Raw genomic sequence first — 20920 nt, 5'->3', positions numbered from 1 at the left:
TGTCCAATCAATGCCAAGGATAGTGACGTATATTTGCATGCAATGAAGGAGCATGAACTGAGTTTAATTTTCTTTCTTTAAATGTAAATTCCCCCCCCCTTTTATTTTATTTTATTGGTAGTGGCTCAAGCTGTCTGCTCATTTGGATACCTTCTTTCCAAGTTAAATAACACATTTTTTTCCAAAGTTACCATTTGGCTCACATATTTAGGGTGGTGACGGTTTTTTTGTTTTGGTTTTTTTTGCATTTTTTTAAAATACTATTTTCAGTTTGTATGCCTTCAGATCACTCCAAAATAATAGTTACTGTTGCCTGACTGATCATAAAAAATATTCTTTCCTATCACATACAAATGATGACATTTTTGAATCAGAAATTAATGACATAAGGATTGAAATGTTTTTCTGTTTTTACCAGTAATTTTCTAAAGGTTTTTTCTTTTCATTTTGAGGGAAAGCCAAATATGTACATACTGTATGAGTAAAATCAATAGCTCCCAGAACAGATACATTTTATTAAGCCTTGCTAATTTTCTATTATGGCTTGCTATTGCAGCTGTATGTTAAAAGGAAAACACGTATTAGTCAGTTTTCCTTTGAACATCACCTGTGCTTCTGTCGTTTGAAATAAGCCTGTTGCTAAATATTGGTATTGACAAAACATCCTTTTTTCAGTTCCTCTGATAAAAAATCGGAATAATTAGTTGGTCAGAACTATAACTCTCCTAAGCCTCTTTCTTCTGTGAGGTCCAAATTGGTTTCACAGTGCCTAAACTTTCTGTGTGTGTGTGTGTGGTTGTACATATATAAATACTCTAGGGATTTTGCCTTCTGATCCCTGCAAAAATCCTTCTTATACATACCATCAAAAGTCTTAGCACCTCTAAGAGCGAAGACCAGAGATTTCTCTTGATTTATTAATACTCATAGATGACAATTTACGAATAACAATCACAATTGGCTTAGTGGCCCTTTCCTTTTTATAAATGGTTCCAGGCATAAGGGAGGTTGGGCCACAGTTTTCAGCTGCATATTGCAAATGTTTGACTATGCATTTTAGCATGAATAGATTTAAGGTGAACTGAAATGTGCATTTGTAAATGCCTTGCCTTTGCCCCAGTGCAAAGGGCTGACACAATGCCCTCTGCCCCAGTTAAGCTCACATACAGCAGGTGCCAGTGTCTTTGTGGCTGTGCAATGGTGCCTGCGTGCACCCTGACTGCTAAAGGAAGGGTCTCCATGTCCTCAATGCATATCAACACGGAAGGACATGTTGGAGATGGATCCGAATTAAGGGAATAGGTCAGAAGAGGGATTCTGGATTTGCTCTTACACAGAGTCAGTAGCCCCATTACTCCGTGCAATTGACATGGAGGGGCTGTGACTGCTATTCCAGTCCACAGGCTGGGATATCTTTTATTTGGTCATTTACTTTCAACCATTCCATCCTTCCATATGTCTTTTGCTCCAGGTGCTGCATTAAACAAATGAACTCCAGTTCAAAGGCCAGGTGAAATAAATGTGCCTTAAAAGTTAGCAAATTCAGTTTATTTCAGGCCAGAGGCAGGAAGGCAATCCAGAGCCCAAGAGCCCTTACAGAGAACACCCTGTCAGCCACCACCTCTTTGTTATATTGAGGAGAGTCTAGCATCAGCTCGTCCCGCTGATGGAAGTTGTGGCAGTGTCTCAAAGGAAGAGAGGCATGCTCTCAGGTAGGCTGGTTTCAGGCCACGTAGAGCTTTATAGTTAAAAGCAATACCTTTAAAATATGTCTGGAAGCTCATAGGTGTTTGTTAGGGCATAGTATACAATATTGTGAAAGCCAAGACTATAACAGGGTTCAAAAATAACTAGATAAATTCATGGAGGATAGGTCCATCAATGGCTATTAGCCAGGATGGGCTGGGATAGTGTCCCTAGCCTCTGTTTGCCAGAAGCTGGGAATGGGCGACAGGGGATGGATCACTTGATGATGACCTGTTCTGTTCATTCCCTCTGGGGCACCTGGCATTGACCACTGTCAAAAGACAGGATACTGGACTATATAGACCTTTGGTCTGACCCAGTATGGTCATTCTTATGTTCTTAACAGGTTCAACGTATGAGTATAATATACATTTATTTTATTTTATTTTATTTAAATTTATATATGTTAGGAATGTATGTTAACTTAATGTATTATGCTCTTCCCACAATTCTTTTCACCTATGTCAAGTATCTCACAACATTTTGCAAAGCTAAAGTCAGCTTTGGTATTAGAAAATAGGAAATTTGTCAAAGACAAAAATATATTAATGTTCTGCCCCCATACAAGCTGAGGAGATACCTTAACAGAGCAGTATCTGGAATGCTAGTATCCAAAACAAAGATAAGGAAGGTACAGAACAACAAATTAAACAAGTGGGACAAACTGTTGGGGTGGATTTTGGTCATGTGTAGAAAGTTTTGTAACTTGTAAAACCATACTGCTAGCTGAAGTGCATATTTCTGAAGCACACATGCTTTGTAAGGTGAATATACTGTAAGAATTTGATTCCTGGAAGGAGGGTCTGTATTTCTCCTGTTTGCATTGTACTACTTTGTCTTTAAACAATAAATTTGGTTAAGTTTGCTGATTTGGTCTTCTGAACATTATTAAGAATGAACCGCAAGTCAAACAGTCAGCTACACCATTGAGTCAATACAGGTAATCGGTGTCGCTCCTAGAGCATGGGTGATCTCCCCAGGTCTTTGTACTCTCCCTCAGTTCTGCCTTGCAGCATGCCCTGGAGGCTATAAACCAGGACTATTTCAGAACAAGGGGGGAATGAGTTCCAAAGCTATGGAACTCTCTGCTAAGGAGCAAGATGTAGGTGGTCTGGTCTAATAGTCAGAGCTGGAGCTAGGTCTAGTGGGCAGAGCAGGCATTCAGGTTGGGGAGCAAAGCCCAAGGTCATCACCAGAGTCAACTGCTAATTACCAGAGCGAGGGGTCAAGCCAGAGTCAGGAATCAAAGCTGAGGGTCAGAGCCAAGGTCAAACCCCAAATGTCAAAGAGAGGGACAGAAGTCAGAGGTCAGGGTCAGAGCCAGGACTGGTAACTGATGACTGGAGGTGAGGTGTAAGGACCAGAACTGGAGGAGAGGCAAGGATCAAGCAAGAAGCAGGAGCACAGTCAGAACAGGAACAAAGGCAGGATCCAGGAGCAGAGCAGGAATCAGGAACAGGGTTGGGTGCAGGAGGCAGGCACAAGCAGGGTCCAGTGCAGCCACAACAGGAAATCACCTTGTTGCTTGGACAAACTTCTTGTGCTTCCTTCTGGCATAAATAGTATGCCATGGTTGGACCAATTGGTGGAGCTGGGCAATTCTCCAATCACAGTTCTTGTGGTTGGTGCCTTGGCTGAGGCTATCATCCTACTAGCATCTCAGCCCACCAGGTTTCAGCAGACAATAGGTTGAAGCAAGGATACAGCAGCTGTCTTGGGGTACTCCCAGACCTAGATTCAGGACCAGAGACATTGCACGGTCATGGAAAATGCCCTGTCAGCTAACATCACTCTCTCTCATGAATGGGGCTCCAGCTCAGCCACCTCTGCTGACCACAGCTATGGCAGTATGTTACAGGGGGAGAAGAGTGGCCTTTCCGATAAGTAAGTCCCAAGCCCTTTACGTTTTCATAAGTCAAAATCTTAAATTCTTCATAGGAATATTACCTGAGTAGCGGGGAGCTGCACAGAGGCCCTGATTGAGTGTGTGTGTGGGGGGGAGTGAATTTCATCTCCCTATTCTCCACCCACATAGAACAAAAAGACAATGGGTTTTAGGCTGAGGGAATGAATTCCCTCTAACGCCACCATCAGTGAAAATGCCTTTGAGTGTGTCTGTTCTTTTGAGGAAATGTTTTGATTGCATGATAGAGAACAAACAGTTCTAAAAATCCCAATGAAATAACAACGATCAAAAGTAAGTACCAAATCAAGCTATATTCATTATACTGCACAATAATATTCTTACATTTCTTCCTGTGTTGCAAGAAAACTCCAAGAACAGGAGCCAAAGCCTGGTGGGGGGGCAACAGGAGATAAGGGAAAGATGACACACAGAACATAGTGTATCAGACAGAAGAAACACCATGCGGAGCCAGGAAATTGACATCATACGGGAATGACGTCATTCTATAACTGTCTCCAGAGCTGTCCCACCTGTAGCAATACAGTGCCATATACTCATCAGCATTCCACAATTACCTGCCAGTCAAACAATCCTAAAAATAAAAGCCAAATGTCATCAAATTTGGAAAGTTTTCCCTTTTATCTCTCTCTCTCTCAAGAGTTGCCATGTCACTTAATCCATTGAACTATTGTCTGTCCTGGAAGAAGCAGTGATTTTCAGTGTTTGTTGATTTTGCTACTAATGAGGCTTGTAGGAACTAGGCTTCTTGTGAGTTCAAAAGTGAGAGCTTTTGAGTTGGTTGACCTTCTTAGGCAGAATTATGAATTTCTCCCTGTCTTGAAGAGGACGTTCATTCCTGCTCGTCTGGAATGAATGGTATTGAGTAACATTGAATTCCTATGTAAAAAGCCCTGCTGGAAGGTGAAATTTTAAAACTCCAGAACTGTACTACATAAACTGTCAGAATCCATACATTTTAGTCTACTTATGTATAACCAAAAAGTAAAATGTCAATATTCACAGACAGTCCAATAAAAGATATTACCCCACTGTGATAGACCCAGACCAGTTGGCTACAGCAGAGTAGCAGAAGGCAGATATACTGGCCACTGGATTAACAGTTTTCTGTTCCCTGACTGACCAGAGCAGGGGCTGCTCTGGGCTAATAATAACACCTGACTCCAATTAACCTGCAAAGAGTTAGGTGAGGCCATTAAGCTAATGTGACCACCTGACCCTAATTAAGGCCCCTCTGATACTATAAAAGGGCTCACTCCAGGAGAGGAAGTGCAGCTGAAGGACTGGTTAATGAAGACACGCTCAAGGCATTGGTAAGGGAGCCCTAAGGTAAGGGTGAAGAAGGGAGAAGCAGGAGAGCTGTGAGGAAGTGGCCCAGGGAAATGTAGCAACGCTGGCAGTGAAAGATTGGCTGCCAACAGCTGCTACCATTAGGGTCTTTGGGCCGGAACCCGGAGTGGGGGCGGGGCCGGGTTCCTTCCACAACCTGCCACTACAGAAACACCTCCTGGGCGGGGAAAACAGGCCCCTGTCAGGAGAGGAGGCTAAATGGTTTTGGTATAAGGCCGTAGGAGCAACAGAGACTGTGGGAATTCTCTCACCAACCTCCTTGCTGGCTTATGATGAAAAGGGCTCAGTAGACTGTATCCCTGGCCCTAGAGAGAGAAGGGCTATGTGGAGGGTTGCAGTGAGCCTCTGAAGCTAGCATAAACCTGGAAGCGCGGGACCCATGGGGACAAGGTCGGAGCTCTGCCACACCACCCACCTTGTCTCTCTAATATCCTGGGACCAACAAGGCTACACCACCACTGCGTACAATAATATTCTTCCTCACTTTTCTTGCCCTATTTGTGATTGTTCCTATCAATTTCATATAGCCCAACCAGTGCTATATACTGTACCAGTATGTATTATAACTTTTTGCATGTAGGTTTGCCCTATTTCCTAGCATGAGCCATAAAACGCGGTGAAACGAAAAGTAAATCACAAGATTGCTTTTTGCCACCAAGGCTGTGGAATGCTTCAGTCAAAAATCAAAGGCTGACACAATCTGCTGAGAGGCATGTCACATGTCAGGAAATGCTGAGCCTTCTCATGTTTATATAAAAAGAGTTTTTTTCATTCTTTTGTATTCTTTCCCACTTTGTCCTCTGAAACAGTTAATTACAGTGAAAAATACTTTTATTTGAGTAACTGGCAATGATATGTGCTTGGATTACTCACTAGTTCAAATGAAGATTAAAATCCATGTTATTTTTGTCATGAATGGGGGGAGAAAACAGGCAGATGAATGTAATCTATTTATTGGTTTAAAGACCCAAAGGAGCCCCTGAGAGCATCAAAAATCCATGTGATGTCCAAGTGTGCTTTATTTTGCATTCAGATCTGTGAGTTAGCTGAAAGCAGTATAAAATCTGTGCTATCAGATATAGACAAACAGTACCCTTTTGGTACGCATCAGAGTAGGCCCATGTGTACTGCTTATTCCAGCAAGTATATGATGTATAATAAAATGTGCTCCAACACTCGCTTCTTATAGGAGCATGGGACTTACAAAAGTGCAGGGCTAAAACCACCGACTTTTTGGTAAAACTGTTCAAAGCTGCAAAAAGAAAAGGAGTACTTGTGGCACCTTAGAGACTAACAAATGTATTTGAGCATAAGCTTTCATGAGCTATAGCTCAATCCGATGAAGTGGGCTGTAGCTCACGAAAGCTTATGCTCAAATAAATTGGTTAGTCTCTAAGGTGCCACAAGTACTCCTTTTCTTTTTGCGGATACAGACTAACACGGCTGCTACTCTGAAACCTGTTCAAACCTGGGTAGTCTGTTCAAATCTGGGAATACTGGGTGTGATTTATGGTGGATGGCAAATAGCACAAGAGTACAAGATACTGCTAGCGCTCCAAACTCATAAATTATATCCTGAACAATTTATCTTCTGGTTAAAAATCAAACTCTCGGTTTTTGTTGGATGAAAGTTAATATTTTAAATCATATTAAAAAGAGAAACTGGGCAGAGGATACCACCTCACGATCGTAGGTGCTCTAGCACCCCTACGGAGCTAGGGTCTCCAAACCAGCACAGCTGTGTTCAGGACCGGGGCAAAGAGAGGAAGCTAAAAGATGGCTTTAGATCACCTGTATGTCCCCTTTATCCTGGGATTGGCCAGAGTCTAGTCTATTTTATCTAGGTTCTTGTCCTACACTTATCACTGTAGTAGTAGAAATAATACCACCTACCTCTTATTTGAGTGCCTTCCACTAGAGCATTGAACAATAAGACTAACCTCTGTCATGTGTTTGTTTTCTCATGTTCTCCCCAGGGTGGGAGAATGTGTACAGTGGAGTGTTTTGTTTTGGATTTTTGTTGGTTTGTTTGGTTTGGTTATTTTATATTGTGTGTGTGAGCGAGAAGGCACGGTCAAAGAAATGTGCCTTGCACGTGGAGCAGAAGGTGGTGAGCTTTATGATGGTTCTTAGTTTCTGGAGCAGTTCATTCCACATTCTTGGGCTAGCCCACAAGAATGCTCTGTCTCCTACGCAGACAAGCTTTACCGTTATTATAGAAATTTCCATAGTCCAGAGGAGCAAAGTTGTCAACCATGGTCTTCATCCTGGAGCTTTTAAATACCCTGGGCCCAGGCCATAGATAAGGACTTGAATTTAATTTTGTATTCTGTAGGGAGTAGAGGACAGATCTGATGTGCCCATGGGAACCTGTGTTGCTGAGGGGATGTGCTGTAGCATTCTGTTGGAGTTTCTTAAATGCTGAAGGTTTCTTGGCTGGACTACAGCAATGCAATGTACCTGGACAAGAGATGACAAAGGCATGAAAAACTGAGGTCAAGTCGTCATTCACTGGGATGGGAAGTAGTTGCCTGGAGATGGTAGAAAGGGATCCTGCTATGTGAGAGTTTAACATCAGGGAGGAACCTAGGAGCACTCCTAAGCTACTGACTGAGCTGAGCAATTGTGGATGTGAATTTTCAAGCAAAAGGGACTGTTCCATAGCTGCAGGCTCTTCAAAATGCTATTCTATGTCCACCAGCATCACCTCTATCTTGCTTGGGTTCAGCTCCAACCAGTTCTTCTACATCTATGAGCTGATCTCATCCAAGCACTGAGCCATCTTGGTGGTGATGGTATAATCATATGTGGTCATATAAATGGAGCTGTATGTCATCTGTATATTACTAGCACTTCATAGATTCCAAGGCCAGACGGGACCATTGTGATCATCTAATCTGACCACTTGTATAACACAGGCCATAGAACTTCCCCAAAATAATTCCTAGAACATATATTTTAGAAAAACATCCAATCCTGAGTTGATGTCATCTGACCAGTTTATCTAATGGCTGCATGAAGATGTTGAATAGGACCAGAAAGACAATGATCCTTGTGGAATCTAGTCCAAGAAGTGAATATGGTTGAACTGGTCAGAAGTAGTGACCATAACTAAATTAAACTTAACATCCTTGTAGGGGGCAAAATACCAAAGAAACCGATCACAGTAGCATTTAACTTCTAAAAGGGGAATGCAAGAGGGTGTGTCTTTCCTCCTGTCTTCTTGTCCTGCAGAAACTGAGTAGACTCCACTTTTGGTACATTCACAGTGCCATTTAGTTTGAGTTCCCTCCATCAACACCACTCCACTCCAGTCCCTGTGCAATGGTCCATTTCCAATATCTTCAGTGCCTTTGGCCCTCTCATCAGGACCCTGAGTGGAAAAGGAGTCTCCTTTCCCTGAGGCCTTCTGTGTGATTGGACTCAGATGGCCCTGTTTCTGTTTCCTCCCCAATCCCCTACACTCTTGGTGCTTCCTTCCTGTGCCTCTTTATCAGATTTAGGCTGATGGGCTAATTGGCTCTTTATCCCACCCAACCTGATTATCCAATTATCTCAATCAGCTTTCTCTGAATAAGTAATTGGCATGTCAGTGATCAGAGTGCAGGCTCACTTGTTCACTCCCTGCACTCTATCACAGGGAACTACACCGAAATGAGGAAGCTAGTTAAATGGAAATTAAAAGAAACAGTCACGGGGGGAAAAGAAAAGGGGTACTTGTGGCACCTTAGAGACTAACCAATTTATTTGAGCATAAGCTTTTGTGAGCTACAGCTCACTTCATCGGATGCTTACTGTGTGCCTGAAAGCTGCATAGAAACTATAAAAACACCATAGTAGAGGCTTAAACTAAATATATACTCCAAATAAAAAACCAAGCATACAGTAAGACAACCAAAAAAAATGCCACTGTGTCTAAACAACAGAGAAAAAGAGGCAGTTAGAAGCAAGAAGTTAGTTAAAACCTGGAAGTCAAATCCTACTGAGGACAATAAAAAGGAGCCAGGCAAAGTCAAATGTAAAAGTACAATTAGACAGACCAAAAAATAATTTGAAGAACAACTAGCAAAAATACAAAAACTAACCGCAATTTTTTAAGTCTTTAGAAGCAGGAAGCCTGCCAAACGATCAGTCGGGCCATTGGGACAATGAATCTGCTAACAGAGCACTGAACAAAAACAAGGCTGTTGCAGAGAAGCGAATTCTTTGCATTGGTCTTCAATACAAAGGATGTGAGGGAGATTCCTACAACTGAGTCATTCTTTTTAGGGGACAAATCTGAGGAACTATACCAGATTGAGGAGTATGTCAGTAGAGGAGGTTTTGGAACAAATTGATACACAGAAATAAGTCACCATGACCAGATGGTATTCGCCCAAGAGTTCTGAAGGAAGTCAAATATGAAATTGCAGAACTACTAACTGTGGTATGTTACCTGACACTTAAATCGGCCTCTGTACCAGATAACTGGAGGATAGCTAACGTAACACTGGTTTAAAAAAAAAAAAAGCTCCAGAGGTGATCCTGGCAATTACAGGCTGGTAAGCCTAACTTCAGTACTAGGCAAATTGGTTGAAGCTAAAGTAAAGAACAGAATTATTGGACTGTCAGATGAACATGATATGTCAGGGAAGAGTCAACATGGTTTTTGTAATTATGCCTCGCCAATCTGTTAGAATTATCTGAGGATGTCATCAAGCATGTAGACTAGGCTGATCCAGTTGATATAGTTAACTTGGACTTTCAGAAAGCATTTGACAAAGTTCCATACCAAAGGTCTGTGAGTAAATAAGCAGTCCTGGATAAGAGGAAAGATCCTCTCATGGATCAATAATTGGTTAAAAGATAAGAAACAAAGGATAGGAATAAATGGTCAGTTTCACAATGGAAAAGGGTAAATAGCGGGGTACCCCAAGGATCTGTGCTGGGACCAGTTCTGTTCAACATATTCCTAAATGACGATACAAAATTACTCAAGATAGGTAAGTCCAAAGCAGACTGTGAAGAGTTAGAGTGATCTCACAAAACTGGATGACTAGGTAACAAAATGACAGATGAAATTCAATGTTGATAAGTACAAAGAAATGCATATTGGAAAACATAATCCCAACTATACATACAAAATGATGGGGACTAAATTAGCTGGTACCACTCAAGAAAGAGATCTTGGAGTCATCATAGATAGTTGTCTGAAAATAACTGTTCAGTGTGCCATAGCAGTCAAAAAAGCTAACAGAATATTAGAAGCCATAAGGAAAGGGATAATGATTGAAAATATAATGCTACTATATAAATTCATGGTACACCCACACCTTCAATATTGCATGCTGTTTTGATCAACTTAAAAAAGATACATTCGAATTAGAAAAGGTACAGAGAAGGCAATAACAATGATTAGGGGTTTGGAACAGGGACTGTTTAGTTTAGAAAAAAGATGACTTAGAGGGGATATGATAGAGGTCTATAAAATCATGACTGATGTGGAGAAAGCAAATGGTAAAGTGCTGTTTACCCTTTCACATAACTCAAGAACCAGGGGTCTCCCAATGAAAATAATAGGCAGCAATTTAAAATAAACATAAGGAAGTACTTCTTCATGCATTGCATAGTTCACCTGTGGGACTTTATTGCCAGGGGATGTTGTGAAGGCCAAAAGTATAACTGGGTTCAAAGAAGAATTAGATAAGTTCATGAAGGATACGTCCATCAGTTGGTCTTAGCCAAGATGGTCAGGGATGCAACCACATTCTCCGGGTGTTCCCAAAACCTCTTACTGCCAGAACTGGGACTGGATGACGTGATGGAACACTCAATAATTGCCCTGTTCTGTTCATTCTTTCTGAAGCACTGTTGGGAGACAGGATATTGGTCTGACCCAGCATGGCCATTACGTTCACAAGTGAAGTGTCTTAATGGAAGTCCAGTTTCCCATCACTGCTCAGGGAGTGCGCTCCTCCAGAAAGGATTGAAACCATTTCAGAACATTATCCTGGACCCTGGCCCTCAAGGGGCCATTCCAGCTTCTGAAGCCTGTGCAGGAGAACAGGAATATTCCAGCCACATTCCTGTTCTCCCAGAAATGCTCCCTGTGCTTGGGGCTCTACGTTACCCTGAGAATCCTCAGAGAGCTGGATCTGCTGGCTTCAGACTCATTTATCACATCAGAGAGACACAAAACAGCCGTAGTGGGGTAGTGATGGGAAAGAATCTGACACTCCAGATGCAGATAGTAATTTTCATATAGTTGTGATTGGATGGGAATATAGACAAATGCAGATATGAACTGGCCTATATGCTGAAGGGTAGCTGAGAATACTGTGCTAACAATAGACTGTGCAATAAGGGATTAATAGTGCAGAAGAATGTGTTTCTCAACTAGGTACTATATGAGAAAATTATTGTATCTCAGTGTCTGGTCATTCATAAGAAATGTCTAAAGAGAAAAAAGAGAAACAGGACATTTTGAACACTGTGGCAGCTGTATTTTTATCATGAAATATTTGTATGAGTAAAGTTTCTTTTACAGCAGCCTTGGATATTGATGGTACTATATCTGAGACTGTGCCTGCACTGGCCAGTCATGTAGGCAAATATGAATTTCAAATTCCAGATGTCTGTGTCCTGCTGCCATATGTGACCTCTGGTGAAAGTCCCAGAGTCCAAGGTAAGGTCAAAAGGCAGGCACAAACGTTGGAACACTCCTTTGCAACTTCATCTGGAACCAGAAAATGCCTCTTGTCTGAATGGATGACAATGAAACAGGTGCCTGTCTTTGAGACCTATGTATAAGACAGTTACAGTTGATAGGTGTCTCAGAACTTCTTATGCTGAGCACTGCATTACCCTAATATAATATGACATTCTAGCTTTATTTTTTTTAAAACTGGTCTCTATTACTGGTGTTCTTTTTCTATAAATGCCAGAGCTGCCTTTGCTATCACACACTGTGTGATGTACTATGAGGCAGCCCAGGGAATTTAAGAAAGGCCCTGCTTTGTGAGGGTCCTGGACCAAAATTTCCAAAATTGCCACTACGCACCTGGAAAAGGCCAGTGCTGATTTTGAAGTCCATGGTTGTGGGGAAGGAAAATAAGTTATGGGGGGAGCCTGGGAAAGGATTGCTGGAACATAGTCTGAGTAGAGGATCGAGAGAGGGAAAGAGAGGCTGTGGATATGGGAAGAGGTAGAATTCCCAAGATGGAGGAAGAAGCAGTGAGACTGTGGGGAAGAACTAGGGAAAATGAAGAGAGATTGGAGAGAGCTAGAGAAGGAACAAAACAAGATCTGGGACCAGAAAGACTTTGACAAAGAGAAGGGAAAGAGACAGATAGAGGGAGAAAAGAAAGAGCACAACCTCTACTGCAAACTCTGTCAGGATTCTATCGCCCCTGCTCAATGGTCTGTCATGATTCCATCTGCTGATCAGTGGGTGCTTCATGTGTCTGATTGCTAGTCTTTTTGTCTGTTTAGATGGTAAGCACCTCAATGCATAGACTTTGTCTCCTCCATGTTCTACAACTTCAGTGATAGATAAACAACAAATACCAGAGGGAAAAACAAAAGGAAGGGGATGAAGGGAAAATGAAATGAAAAAAGAGAAGAAATAAAGAAATATGAGAGAGAGAGAGAGAGAGATAAAACTAGAAATTAAAAGAGAAAGGAAAAGCAACAAGAGATCCAGGTCCAGATTCTGGTCTAAGTCAAGTAGCTCCATTGACGTTAAACCTGTGATCCTATCTAGCTTCCAATTCAACCACGTTAGAAGTCACAACTGCCTTGTCTAAACCAGACTTTTAAATCTTAGAATGTATGGCTAACATGTCCTAACCAACACATCTTTAATCCTAGTCAAGGCAATGGGACTCGGGGAGTCGATAATGACAGCGTAATGGCAGGTGGGTTGGGAGCAGGAGAAGCAGAGGGCCAGTGTAGAGGAGGAATGGAATTTCCCCTCCTTCTGGGGGTTGAGAAGCTGCAGCCCCTGCCTTTTCTGAAACCCCTAATTCCTTCTCCCTCAGGAGAAGATGAGGAGGAAATTCCATGCATTCAGTCTCTTGGACCTTTCTGGCCCCCTCCTGCAGGTGTTCCCCTATGAGAGTATTCTATGATGCTGTGACATCTAAACAAAAGATCTGGATTAATATTATTATTGAATACAAACAGGCTCTTTAGGACATTGCTTCATCAAATAGGCAGGCCACGCTGGGTTTTTTTTTTTTTTAAATCCTTATTTACTTGCCAAAATAATTGGCCAGATTTTCAGAAGTGTTGGGCAGTAGTAGGTCTCTGGGGACTTTTGAAAATCAGCCCATTTATTTAGCTGCTATAGGCACCCACGTTTGAAAATCTTGGCCATGGACTTTGGTGCCTGGTTAAATTCAGGTTCCAGCTGAAGGACGCAGCTCTGCCCCTGCTTGGGAAGAGTGAGGAACCCGTTCCCCCGCCCTCCCCACTTCAAACCAGGTGCCGGCTGCTTAAGGAGAAAACGGATGTGTATAATATTTATTTATCTATTTACTTCTTCAGCGACGCAATATTCAGCGCCTGATGTTCTCCTGCCACACGGTGGTGCTTGCCAGTTTCTGACACCCCCCCACCCCCCCGCGCTTCCCCCTTGGTGGTATTGCTACAGCCCGTCAGTGTTTAAACGAAGCAACATAAAATCCCCAGCATTTGTCCGTAAGGTGACATTTCTTGCAGTGCTCAATAATTTAGGAATGTGGGAGCGGGAGGAGGGAATGATGGATGCAATTGTAGTTGCTGACTCTTTAAGACCATTAACTCTGCTGGAGTTTCACTGTACGGCAAGGGGACTCTAAAGAAGGAATTTATGATTAGTGAGCATTTACTTAGCCTTCGGATACACTTGGAACCGTTAAAAGGTTGCAGGCCTCACTGATGATCTTTTATGTTGTGAGCCGGGCGCTGAAGTGCAGCGAGGTCCTGTTTTCTCGGGGTAATTGTTGCATAAACACTTTGTAATGGCCTTCCTTTTATTTAGCTTAACGCGTGGTTTATTTTCAGAAGCCTGCCTGATGAGTTGCCAGAGCGGCTCTTCTCCAGCGAGCAAAGATGCCTGTCTGCAGCCGAGTTTCTCAATCTTTCTCCACGTTCACAACGTATTGATGTGATGTTACTTGTGTGTAAAGGGCTGCCGCAGACAGCGCGTGCAGCCCTTTGATTTCTGGTCCTCTGCGTTACGGGATCACCATTCTAGCTAATGGCTCTGCCTTTTCCTTAACGGATTCCGCTGCTGCGTCTAGGGGGAAAAAACCGAGGCTTTGATGCCGTCTGGGTAAATTGATCCGTGTTTTTATGGAGCCTCCCTGAGCAAGGAGCAAGAAGCCACAGCCCAGCCTGTGAACAGCTGCACTTTAACTGTTGGGGGCGGGGGTGGCTGTGAGCCTGGGCTCTTTACCTGGGAGGTTGAGAGGAAGATGGGGCTAGTCCTTCCCCCCCATACACACCTCTCCACCAAAGACCGACTGCGCTAACTTGGAGGGACCTTGCTGCTGTGTGCGCTCACAGCGGGAAGGAGACGGGCAGAGGAGGGCTGGGAGGGGTGGGGAGGTTGCATTTGAAAGCTTCCTGTGGCTGTCTGACCCGCTCAGCCAGCGCTGGGGGGCCCAGGCCAAGGGCCCTGCCGTCCCCTTTTGCGGGGCTAGGCGCGAGCGTGGCGCCCCCCAAACAAGCTGTTCTGCGCGCAGCTCTTAACGGCAAACACCGCGCGCGCCTCGGGGTCTCGGTAACTCCCTTGTGCGATGCGGGCGACCTGGGAGGAGAGAGGAAGGAGGGTCCCCCGGGGCGGTCAGTGATGGCCCCATTAGCGGTCAGAGAGGGGGTCTGGCTGCGAAGGGTGCAGCGGGCGCAAGGCGGATCCTGCCAGCCCCGCTGGGCAGACGGAGGCTCCCGCGGAGTTTCACAGTCTCCCCGCCAAGCACACACGTCTGAGGCTAACAGAGCCCTGCACACCACCGTGATCGTGCGTTTTCCTTCATCTGCTCCGCCGGGATGCTGCTGTCGCTGCACCCTCCGAGACCTGGTGCGTTCTGCCGCCTTCTGGGCAGGGCCGGGGATGTCTCCTTTCCCTCGGGTCGCCTCCTCTCCACCCTTTTAACCGCCGGCCCGGGACGGTTTGTCCGCTTTACAGCCGACCTGCCATTCCCCGCCCCCCACGCCAACCCCGCCACGGGCGAACAGCTCAGCCCGGGGGGTAGTTGCTAGGAACTTCACCAGCCCCCGGGCTGGTGGTACGTGCGCAGCTGCTGCGGGCGTCACGCATGTACCTGGGCGCGTGCAATGCGCACAAGCGACGAAGCCCGCAGGCATGTGTGACTGCAGCCTTGTGCACGCGTGTGTGTGACTGCGCGTGGAGGGCATGGGTGGGGGAGCGTGCCGCGCACGTGCCTGCACGCTCTATGGGGGTGCGCCCTGGCTGGAGCCCCCCGGCTCCCTCAGCGGCTGCGGGTCCCGCCGCAGGCGCACCCGGGGCGGCGGGGAGTCCGCAGAGCTGCTGCTCCAGCCCACCCCGGCGAGCGGCTCCGGCCGGCCGCCCCGATCCATAGCGGCGGGCGGGGGCTGTCCGCAGAGTCCGGTTCCCCGCGGCGCAGCGCGGAGTCTCCTCAGCCCGGTCCCGAGCGGGTCCCGGGCAGCAGCCGCTGCCGCCGCCGCCGCATCCCTCCGCCCGCCGCCGCCGCCGGCCCCGCCCTGCCGGGGGACCTGCATCCCGCTCCTCCAATCAGGGGCCGGGCTGCCTCGGCCACGTGACCCCGGCGAGCTGAGGGACCTGCTGCTTCCCCCGCGCCAGAGAGATGCGGGCGGCAGAGCGCGAGAGCGGGCGGCGGCCGTTGGGCTGTGGAGCGCCGTGACTCCCTCCCCGCCCGGAGCCCTATGGCAGCTGCCGCCGCCGCCGCCTCCCTCCTGCCCGGCCGCCGCCGCGCCTCGGGCTGAGCCTGGCCGCCGGATCGCGCCGCCGCTGGGAAACTCTCGGGATCGTCATGCCGGGACCCGGCTGCCTCTTCCTGACCCGCTGCTGGCCGGGGCCGCCGGGATGCTAGGCAGCCCCCCGCCCGGATCCCTCCTGCCCCCCGTCGCCCCGAGACCGCGCCGCTTCGGGGAGCCCCTGGCTGCTGCCGCCGCCGAGTTGAGTTAAGAAGTCATGGTGCTGGGGGAAGCCTCCCCCCCTCGGCAGTGCGGCGGCGGCGGCTGGACACTTTGCGATTGCTGTTGCTGGCTGCTGCTGCCGGTGATGTTACTCCTCATAGCCCGACCCGTGAAACTTGCCGCTTTCCCTACCTCCTTAAGTGACTGCCAAACGCCTACCGGCTGGAACTGCTCCGGTAAGCTGCAAGCCAGATCCCCCGCCACCTTCCTCTCGGTGTCCTTTTCCAAAGGCGGGCTCGTCCCAAAACCTGCAGATCGCGGCGCTGACTGCAAATTACAGAGCACTTCGCCAGCCCTCCCTGTGACTGTCCAGTGTGCATTGCCAAAGGAGGGACTGGACAGCAGGGCGGAAAGTGCAGGGATGTTTCAGTACTTCCCCCGCCCTGCACTATAATGGCATCTGCTCGAGCTTTCCTTCCAGCGGTGTACTCCGTAGAGTTTGTTGCAGGCTGGGCACACACTATCATTTTGTGATCCCGCAAGACTGATCAGTGCCATGGGGTGTTTTGTTTTTCATAACGTATTAGAAGTGAGAACTGTGTGTGTGTGAGAGAGAGAGAGAGAGAAACAATTTTAGGAGAGCGAATGTAATAAATCACGTTGTGGCTGTCTGAGAAATGCTGATTCCTTGCAGAAACTGCAAGAGTCCGTGATAGGTCGTCTTTACAAGAAAAAGCAACTCCTGATAATAATAATAATATGGAAGGTTAATCCTGTTGGGCGAAGACCCCTTTTTTGTCGCTGCTTCCAGGCATTTCGATTTTGTTGTAGGCATGGGATTTTGTTTGCTTTTCTGTCTTTCATTATGTTGTATTCACTTTGTAAACCCTATAGTTTCTGGGGAAAAGTTAGCAGAGGAATCGTTTGCAGCTGTCACACTGGGTATTCACAGGACCAAAGGGCAGGGTAGCTAGCCGCAAGTGATCAAGAAGTAACGCCTCTTTCCTCGAGTTCTTCTGCGGGCTGCTATTAAACAGGCTTTTCCGCTTCATCTGGTCAATTTCAGCCCCGCTGGAAGGTGCCTGCCAGGCACAGTGCGGGTGAAATGTACTAATTGAATAAGGAAGAGGCTGGGGACCGGAGTTCTTGCCCTTTTAGATCAGCTGCGAGCTGGCTTTGTGACTGATCAGCATAGCCCTTAATACAATAATAACAGTGCATTGCGTGGAGCGTGTTTACCATTTGTGCAGTATTTTCAATATAACCTCTGTTTGTCAACGCCCATGGTTTTCTGTTTCTAGCTGATGTTCAGTCCTTCTTTTTGAAGCACTCTTTTATATAGAGAGGGGGAGACAGATCTCCAGACCCATTAGCAGGCTTCTGGTGAAGCAGAATCACTCGGTCTCTTTCAGTGACAAAGTGATGTGTGTTTAAATATGTCACGTTGTGTGTATGTGTGTGCGTGCGTTGGAGGTTGGGAGACAAGTGCTGTGTATAGGTTAAAGTCAAATGCTTATCTATCCACTGATTTAAAAAAAAACCTGGAGTCTCAAAATAGGGTGATCCCAATTTTTTTTCATCCTTAAAGTTGCTGACTTTACAGTGAATATAATATTTGGGTCAACAGGCTATGCCTCCGATATTCGAGGTGTTTCTGCAATGAGACCTTATAATAGGGTTCTGAGAAAATATCAACCTTCAAGGTAATATATGTATAATATATAATAGGTTGGCAAGAAGCAATTTTCACTGTTTTCATTTTTAATATTCAGTGATATGGTTAGAAGAATTAGGACATTTAAAAAATCAGTGGGATTAAATCTTAATGGATTTGGAGTGTAATATAGCTGTTTTGTTTAATGCCTTGCTACACACTGTCGGAGTGGGATGGCAACTAGTGAAATCTGAAATTCATGCTGGCATTCATGAGCTAAATCTTCAGCCAGATCTATTTGTCTGCAGAACTGACGGGAAAGAACTAGGTTCACTCTGAAGAATCTGGCACCCCTCCTGTTAACTTAGAGGTGATCAATCTTCATTGGAATCAGACAGACCATCACAGAAAACACACAGCCTGTTTATCTTTATTATTGGGGCTTTGTTATTGCATAGTCTGGAGAAATTCCAATTTGGACTTTAGACCCAAAGATCTGCTATTGCATGGAAAAATGTTGAACCAACCAAAGAAAATATAATACACCAGTCACTGGATCATTTTTGAGGAACTGGAGTCTGTTTAATACTGTAGAATAAAGAGGGTGGAGGTGTGGGGAATAATGACATAAAGTGTGGATAATTGAAAACAGGGAAGGATAGAACATCCAGACTGTATTATTTCACCAACAAGATTGTGGTGCTATGTAAATTAGAAAAGCAATCACCCTGTATTGTATATCCTGCCAGACTGAAGCTGACAGTATTTTTCTGTTTACATTTGAGGTTATGATGACAGAGAAAATGATCTCTTTCTCTGTGATACCAATACCTGTAAATTTGATGGGGAGTGTTTAAGAATTGGAGACAGTGTGACTTGCGTCTGTCAGTTCAAGGTAAGAAGATTGCTGTTTCATTCTTTAATTCACTAATAAGAATACAAATCTGGGATCTCCCTTTACAACCTATCACTTGGCAATTTATTTCTCTACATGCAGTGAAGTTAGAGGGAAAACCTGGCAGCAAGTATAGAGAGCTGGCAGGAGAGCCAACTGATGTCAAAAAGACATAAGTTTCTTGGGAAAATGCGGATGCTGTGGTTATAAATGTCCGTTTGGGGTCTGCAGCTTCAAGTTGTGCATGTGTGATTTTGTTGCTGTGCCCTTTTAACAAGGATTTTAAATCCTTTCCAAATATACTAATGGTACTGATCATGCTTTATACACCCAGTGTTCTGTTCTAGTTAGAGAAATGGATCTGTAATGTGCTTATACGGTATTTTTCAGTAAGGTTGCATAATGGCAATGCTTCTGGTTGTTTATCAGATTTCACACCCCCACCCCCGTCCAAAATCACAAACTTCATTTAGGTGTTAGGTAGTTTTAGTGGGCTATTGTTGATTTTCTCCCCTCTCACCACCTCCTTTCTCTCTTCCCTCTCCATTCAGCTAAGTCTAAACCTCAGGCATCCTTAAAGTCACATAGTTTAATCCTAATGTATTCCTTCTAGTGTGTTTTGCCTAACCCAGAAGACAGCTGTGCTTTGCGTAATTATCCAGATAAAATTTTTGCAAGTTATTGAGTTTTGAGACTGTACCAGCATATGCTGTATATACACCTATGCCCCAGTGGTTTTTTGCATTTTAATACAGCTTTATTAAATTGTAAAACTTTTAATAACTATTTAAATAGTTACAGTAGAACAGACCGAATGGTGCAGTGTTTGGTATTATACTCATCTCTAATGACTGATTTCATTTATTATTGACCATTGATAGACTGTTTATTCTAAAGATTGACAAATATCATTTGTATTACCAGAGGCAAAAATATCATATCTGAGGAGGAAAAAGACAAAATTAATAATGCCTTAATTTAAAAAATGAAAGACCATCTCACCAAAACAATTGTTTTACTAAAATTACTGTATTTAACATTAAATGATTGTATTTTTCTGTTGACGGAGATAATATATATGGCCCTTAACCTATTTATTAGGTTTCCAGTTTACATATGGTCAAACATTTCATGTTTAACAATAAATGTTAATGTAGAGAGTTGAGTGGTTCAGCATTAGCATTTGTAACATGTTTAGTTGTTTAGACATTTTCATTCCCAAGGAAACCCTATAATGCAATCAACATTTGTGACTTGCGCTGTTGCCTGGTGCCGATACCTGTGCTGTGCCACTGACATATTGATCATACAGTGTCCATAGAGAACACTATGTTCTTGTGTTTGGTCACAGTTTGGCACTGGCAGTTGGTTTAAATGGAACAATTGCCAGGGAGGAGCAAAGCAAGACTTTGCTAAGGACAGGGGACACAATGGAGGCTATGTTTTCCCAAGGAAGCATGCCAGTCTTTGGTGACTTAGAATAAAGAAACCATAGTAAACCTCAGTAGAATGCATTCCCTTGGATTTGGGAGATAAGTGATATCTATGCTGATGTTGGAAAAACATATGACGTTGAAATATACCGGAGAAATAAGATACAGGCTTGCCAGGTTTCATCATCTGGGTAATGTTTATAATCTTAAATGAAATGAAAGTAAAGTGACCAGATGATCGTGGAATTCATTGAAAGTTCTCTGAAGTCAATGGGAGCCTAGCCATTGGCTTCAATGGTCTTTGGATCAGGCCCCATATGAAATCAGAGCTCTTTCTTTTTGGCTTTGGCCATTCATGGAGCCACATATTTGAACATGAGCTCGTAATGCAAGCTACCTATGGTTGATGCTATACAGACAATGCAAATATTTGTGTGGCTGATGCTGTCGGTTTGCTAGAGTCAAAGTAATCCTTGCACTTCTGAAAATCCCTTACTTTAATAGAGTTAAAACAGGGAGGAACTTGGCTCATCATGTAGCATCAGTGGGCAGTTTAGGACTCAGGAAAGGTACACAGTTTTAGCAGAAAATGAATTCTAATACAGTATGGGTTGACTGAGTAACACACAAAGTAATACATAGGGTATATGGAATACAGTCACAAATCCATATGGCTCAAGTTAGGGGGTTTGCTTAGTCAGAATTCAGGCCCTCTTTCCATCCACGCTTCTCTATGGTGACAATGAGCAAATCAACAGAGGAGTGCCCATCACTTTAATTATTTTTTATGTTTTCTCTGTTACTTGCTAGGGGCT

At 44.6% G+C, this 20920-nt stretch overlaps 1 protein-coding gene across 2 annotated transcripts in view; it reads left to right on the top strand.

Annotated features, from left to right (window-relative positions):
* Positions 1–15016: 15016 nt before the first annotated feature.
* The window catches only part of TMEFF2 (transmembrane protein with EGF like and two follistatin like domains 2), a 175314-nt gene continuing 169410 nt past the window's right edge, over positions 15017–20920 (top strand). Inside the window, exons 1-2 of one of the 2 annotated variants that reach the window (XM_074967794.1) lie at positions 15017–15062; positions 18563–18672. In XM_074967794.1, the coding sequence (XP_074823895.1) occupies positions 15032–15062; positions 18563–18672 (141 nt within the window). In that variant the 5' untranslated portion in view covers positions 15017–15031. Of the gene's footprint in view, positions 15063–16092; positions 16360–18562; positions 18673–20920 lie in introns of those variants that run through there. The other variant, XM_074967793.1, reaches the window with a different exon arrangement.

The sequence above is a fragment of the Natator depressus genome, chromosome 11 (genome assembly GCF_965152275.1).
Source record: "Natator depressus isolate rNatDep1 chromosome 11, rNatDep2.hap1, whole genome shotgun sequence".
NCBI lineage: Eukaryota > Metazoa > Chordata > Testudines > Cheloniidae > Natator > Natator depressus.
This window is presented reverse-complemented; position numbering and strand designations above follow the sequence as displayed.